This window comes from Amborella trichopoda, chromosome 9, assembly GCF_054954075.1.
Source record: "Amborella trichopoda isolate Santa Cruz 75 chromosome 9, AtrichopodaSantaCruz75HAP2 v2.0, whole genome shotgun sequence".
Classification (NCBI taxonomy): Eukaryota; Viridiplantae; Streptophyta; class Magnoliopsida; order Amborellales; family Amborellaceae; genus Amborella; species Amborella trichopoda.
In genome coordinates this window covers 42,460,408-42,466,470 of record NC_142344.1, presented here as the reverse complement: position 1 = coordinate 42,466,470, position 6,063 = coordinate 42,460,408, and the positions used below count along the sequence as shown (strand labels likewise).

Sequence of the window (6,063 nt, the reverse complement as noted above, 5' to 3'; positions counted from 1 at the left end):
ACAATAAGACATATCTTAGCAACATACAATATAACAGCTTGTTTTCCATTTTTGTTTTTAAGGCTATTAGTGGTATGAGGCTAAAGCAACTTTTCGGCCATAATTTGGGTCAAATTACAACCATATATATAGATGATTGTTCGAGATTTATAATTAAAAAAAAGAAAGAGTGGTCCCTTGACAACAATGAACCACCGAAAAGTCATGGTTTCCAGCTACCCTCGCATCATTTCACCCGCTCTCTTCCCTCCCAAAGCTTCATGTCTTTAAACCAAACGATACACTCTAAAAGAAACAATCGATTTTTCCAGTTTTGACGGGGCAACTTTATCCTAGAATAAGGTGGCAACTTTATTATTTATTAATTTCCCCCTATTTATTTAATATAAGAAAAAGTTTATATAAGATTGCAATTTTAAAATGTAGAATTAAAAATACATTTAAAAAATCCATTGGAAAAAGTTGTTTTAATGTTGAAAAACCTTATAATTGATCATCTTGACATCGAGATGTATGCATATGAAAAAAAAAAAAAAAAAAAAGATTTTGAGTCCAAGAAATAGTGCATCTTGCAACACATTATCTAGACCGTCCATTTGAAAGACTTTCATATGTGTATAGATCTATTTGATATTAACCAGTTTTGGAGTTTAAAATTTTATAATTGCTTTTGAAAATAGATTTTCAAATAATTCTAATATTTTTTTACAGCAAAATTACATGATAAAATTTGGAGGTGCACCTTAATTGGATTATTTAAGGTTGCAATCTTATAGAAGCCTCACCCTTTTCATATCTAATTATAAAATTTTAAACTCTAAAAATGGTTAAAATCAAGTAGATCTATAAACATATCAAAATCTTGAAAATGAACCATAATGTATTGCAATATGCACTATCTCTAGGATTCAATTTTTTATTTTTTTTATATTTATAGATTTCGATGTTTAGATGATAAATTAGAGGGTTTATCAACATTAAAACAACTTTTTCTGATCGATTTTTGAGATGCATCTCCTAGAGATAGTGCATATTGCAACACATTATCTAAATTGTTCATTTTCAAGATTTTGATATGTTTATAGATCTACTTGATTTTAACCATTTTTAGAGTTTAAAATTTTATAATTAGATATGAAAATAGATTTTCAGATAATCCTATGAATTTTTTACTCCAAAATTATATGTTATAGTAAAATTTGGAGGTGCGCCTTAAATGGATTGTTTAAGGTTGCAACCTTATAGAAACCACACCCATTAAGATAATGTCAAGACAATTGGCATGTATTTTAAAATAATATAATGGGCGTGGTTTGCATAAAGTTGCAACTTTAAACAATCAAATTAAGACGCTCCTTCAAATTTTATCATAAATGGAATTTTGGTATAAAAATTTCTTAGGATGGCTTGAAAATTTATTTTGATATTTGTTTTAAAAATATTTAAACAAAAAAAATAGTCCAAATCAAGTAGATCTATAAACCATTGGTTTAAAAAATGCTACGTTGTCACGGAATTGCCCTGTCCGACTGGGGAATCGGTCACCGCTTTCTGATTCTACATATATAAAAATGGCTGAGTCTAGAAAGGAACAGGTGGTTCTGGAGAGTAAAACAACAATCCAGACCGGTTTTTGCCCAGTTCAATATTTTTTCACATATTTTTCGCCGGTTCACTATGTTTTATGTACAATAAAACGACGATTCGGACCACCGATTCACCGATCCAGACTAGTTTTTGGGGTGCTCAATCCATTTTTTAAATCAATGTTATAAACAGATGGAAATCTTGAAAATGGATGGTCAAGTTAATGTGTTGCACGATACAATATTTTTGGGACTCAAAATCTTTATTCTTTTTCATATTCAAACATCTAGATGTTGATCAATTAGAAGGTTTTCCAACATCAAAACACCTATTTATGATGGATTTTTGAGGTGTGCCTTAATTCTACATTTTAAGATTGCAACCTTATAAAACTTTTTTTTTAATAAAAAATCTATATTGTCTAAACAAAATAGATGGTGTTAATTACTACAAATTTATTTTATAAATCAGATGTCCACCTTATACCATACAAGTAAAGACCTCTATTTACCCAAAAAAAAGTAAGGTGCACCTCTAAATATTGCCGCAAGATGTAGTTCTGGTGTCAATAACCTTATGATAGCTTAAAAATCTATGTTCAACTCTAATTATAAAATTTAGAATTTTAAAAATAGTACGGATCAAATGTATCTATAAACAGTTGAAAATCTTAAAAATAGACCATCTACATAATTTATCACAAGATGTACTATTTTTAAGATTTAAATTTTATTCATATTTATACAACTTGTTAAGATGGTCAATTGGAAGGTTTTCGAACTTCAAAATACTATTTTCTAATGGATTTGTGACGTGCACCTTAATGTTGAAACCTTGTATGAACCTTTCTCTATCATGTAGAACAAATTCTTTGGAAAAGGAATAGGGGCCTAGAAATAAGGGTCAGCAATCATTAAGAGGGCATTTTAAGAGGGCATTGGTTTTCCACTCACATGGAAGCAAACAACCGTCCCCAACCCTGTGTAAGTGGCACTGTTGCTCCCAAAATATAACAATAAAAAACCTTTCCAATATTGACAGAGGCGATAAAAAGAGAAGAGAATTCCAGTTATCTCTGCCTTTCCAAATGGCGACAAATCCAAGGACGTCAAAAGCCAAGAGTATCTCGTTAGGATCCCAACCACTTTTTCGATGCTCTCTCTCTCCTCACAAGACGCGAATATCGTTTGACATGATAAAGGGGTAATATTTGGTTGAATATCTTTTGGCATAATAAAGGGAAAAATATTTGATCAAGCCTTACCTCAAGGAATTCGTAGCTCTAGCATAGAAAAACCTTCAAATTCGTCCTCTCGAACTTGACTCTTATGAAGTTCTAGCATAAAAAAAACTTTCGAAATTTACCTTCTTGACCTTGACTATTATGAGAGAATTTGTAGTTCTAACATCGAAAAACCTTCAAATTCATCCTCTCGACCTTGACTATTATAGGGGGAGTAGGGTTGGGTCGTGATGATAGTATCCACGACACCGTAGTCACCGGGTTATGGTTTTTATTCTCACTTATACCACCCCACTAATATTTTTTAAAAAAATTAACTCCTAAACTATTTGAAAAATTGGGTAGGAGCCATTTTATAATTTTAAGATAATTTATGTTATAACATATTATTTATACCATCTAGTTCATAATCCATGTGGGAATTGATTTTTTGCCCACGTGCTTCATACTAGGATTGAAGGTGAGGCTTTACTTTGTCTTTAACTTGCATCCATAAATAAAATGACCTCGTTTTTGGCCAAAAAAAAAAAAAAAAAATTATAATTGGAACTGCTCAAAATGTACCCAAATTTCTTATTACCAAAGAAAAAAAAGTTTATACACAGGCAAAGCCCTAAACAATCAAATTAGGACCACCTCAAAAATTCAATGCTAAAAAATTCGTCAAATTGAAATCACACCCGCAAGACCCTTGTCAAAACTCACCCTCGATTCGTTTTATTTCATTTCTTTATTTTCTCCGTTGCACTAATTACGAATAACAAACACAAAAAATAAAAATAAAAAATAAAAAGATCCCCCTCGCTATCGCTCGCGCCAAGGCATGGACGGCCGGAGAACAAACTTTCCGGTCGGTACGAAATAATAAGCCAGAGGATTCCAAGCGCCCAATTTCAGGCCAATATATGTGCCGGACAAATAATTTCCGGGGGTTGAAACCTGCATTTCTCAATTTCGCCGCTAAACAAATGGCCACGATCTGGTTTTTTGGGCAACTAAGAAGGGTTGAGCTGGAACCCTAATTTTCTCCCACTCTTCAATCTAAGAAAACTGTACAGTTTCTTGAGCTCCAAAACCGATTGAACCTCTCTTTTTATCACCCCACAATTTTCCGGCGATCCCTCTTCTGGCGAAGATTGCCTCTCTCCAAAGCCCACGCCTCTTCCGGCACGATTTCCGGCCGAATTGACAGCCAATTTACAGGAGCGGCTGCTGCTCTGCAACGCATTGATCACTGACTTTATGGCACGGCTTGGTGAGCTCTTGTTAACCATGAGGATCTCACCTATTTCAGCTGGTGTCAAAACCCCACCTGAATCGAACGATTCTTTGACATGGGGGAAAAGCTTATGATCTTTTACCCCCAAATAGCTATTCGCCATGGCTTTGAAGGCCGGAAAAGTACAGTGAGGAAAACATACCTGGACATCCAGGCGACCCGGTCTTAGAAAAATGGGTTCAATCACTTCTTTGTTCTCTGAACTCATGGTGAAAACCATGATCCTCTCTTCAACGCAGCTTGACCAGAGACCATCCATGAAGTTGAGGACCCCGGAAAAGCTAGGGCTCCCTTTTCCGGCGAGGTTTCCGCCCAAAAAGCGGTCAATGTCTTCAACAACGAGGATCGAGCGACCTGATGTTTGCATTAGAGAGAGTTTGAGATCTGAGTCGTCGGTAAGGTTAGAGAGTTGCAGGTCATAGACATCATAGCAGAGGAAGTTCGCCATTGCGGCTATGGTGCTCGATTTACCAGTACCCGCTGGCCCATAGAAAAGATAGTTTCGTTTCCATGGCCGGCCTAGCTTCTGATAGTAATTTCTCCCTTTAACAAAAGCTTCGAGGTCCGATTTGATCTTGTTCTTGAGATCCGCATCCATGGCTAGGGTTTCAAAAGTTGCAGGGTGCTTAAAGGGCACCGATCGCCATTGATTCCCAGAAGCGTTGGTATGAAGCCTCGGCTCGCGCCTTCGAGCCTCCCCTTCGTTGGCCATGGCTTGAACGTGTTGCAAATAAGGCCTCAGAAACCCTGGTTTTGAAGCTTTCTTGATCTGCAACAGAAAGGCTTTCTCCGAAACTGGGGCCTCATGTTTCCACCAAACTGTTGTTCCCAAAAACGAGTCTTTGATCGCATGGTTCGAATCAGGTTGGAGGAAAAACTCGCCAGAGTTCTTGGCGTAGAGATTGGAGAAATCGGCGTCTTCAGCTTGAGAAAGAGCGGTAACGTAAATCGAGACCTTCGAGTAAAGCGAGTTTTTCTCGTTGCTGATGCCATTGTGTTCAGGGATTCGGTATATTCGGCAAGAATGGCGTCGATTAATTGCAGAGAAGAGGAGATGAAGGAGAAAAGCACAAAGGGCGATCGCACAGAGGATAGGGAGGAGGTTGGAGAGGGTCATCATTCCGGCGACCGGAAAAACCAGAGACGCCGGAAAATACAGAGGCTTCTTAGGGTATTTGATTTAGGCGAGAAATAAATGATTGGAAAGGAAAATTAAAAAGAAATTGCTTCAAACTTAAGGTACTGATCACAAAGCAAGCTACAGGCACTTGAATGATCCTGATAAGGAACTGGGATATAATTTGTTGTCCTAAAGGATCACTAAAAGGGATATTTGCCTCAATCCCTTAATCCAAAAATATAAGCCAGAGCCTCTTACCCTATTTCAGAGGCCTCTAATAAAATCAAAGTACACATTTCTCTGAAACTTCATTCCTATACCTCAATTTACCCATTGAAACCAGACACGATCAAGCACCCTCCATTGAGAAGGAAGCAAATGCCCCCAGATCAATTTACTGAGAAGAGAAACCTTTATCGCCTGAATCGTCTGAATCAAACTCAGACCACAAGTTTCCGGCAAAAAGCCAGAAACTCGTGCCTCAATAGAAGCCAGGAAACTGGAGAAGATCACGGAAATCACAAATTCCGGCACCGTAAAAGCAAGTTGCAGAGTCCTGTTCTTCCCCAATTAAACTGACTACTTCCTCCTCAACAAAAATAAAGCCCTAAATAAACAAACCCTAAAGTAATCTTAAGAGCCATTAAGGATTAAGCTTAAATAGTAATTGCAATAAGAGACGGCATCTACGCACGCTGACGCCGGCCGTGATAATCTGAGTCAAATACCAAGCCAGGGCAGCCGCCTTGCCTATTCCTAGACGTCTGCGCATTTTATATTTGGGAAAGTATACTATGCTCCTCCGGAGCATACTATTCGTCTACTTCCTCGAGC

The 6,063-nt window shown here is 37.0% G+C and overlaps 1 protein-coding gene across 1 annotated transcript; it reads right to left on the bottom strand.

Moving 5' to 3' along the window:
- Nucleotides 1-3,383: 3,383 nt before the first annotated feature.
- Nucleotides 3,384-5,720, bottom strand: LOC18438953 (P-loop containing nucleoside triphosphate hydrolases superfamily protein). Its single transcript, XM_006849127.4, has one exon. The coding sequence runs from the start codon at nucleotides 5,227-5,229 to the stop codon at nucleotides 3,826-3,828; it is 1,404 nt and encodes a 467-aa protein (XP_006849190.2). The 5' UTR covers nucleotides 5,230-5,720; the 3' UTR covers nucleotides 3,384-3,825.
- Nucleotides 5,721-6,063: the final 343 nt, after the last annotated feature.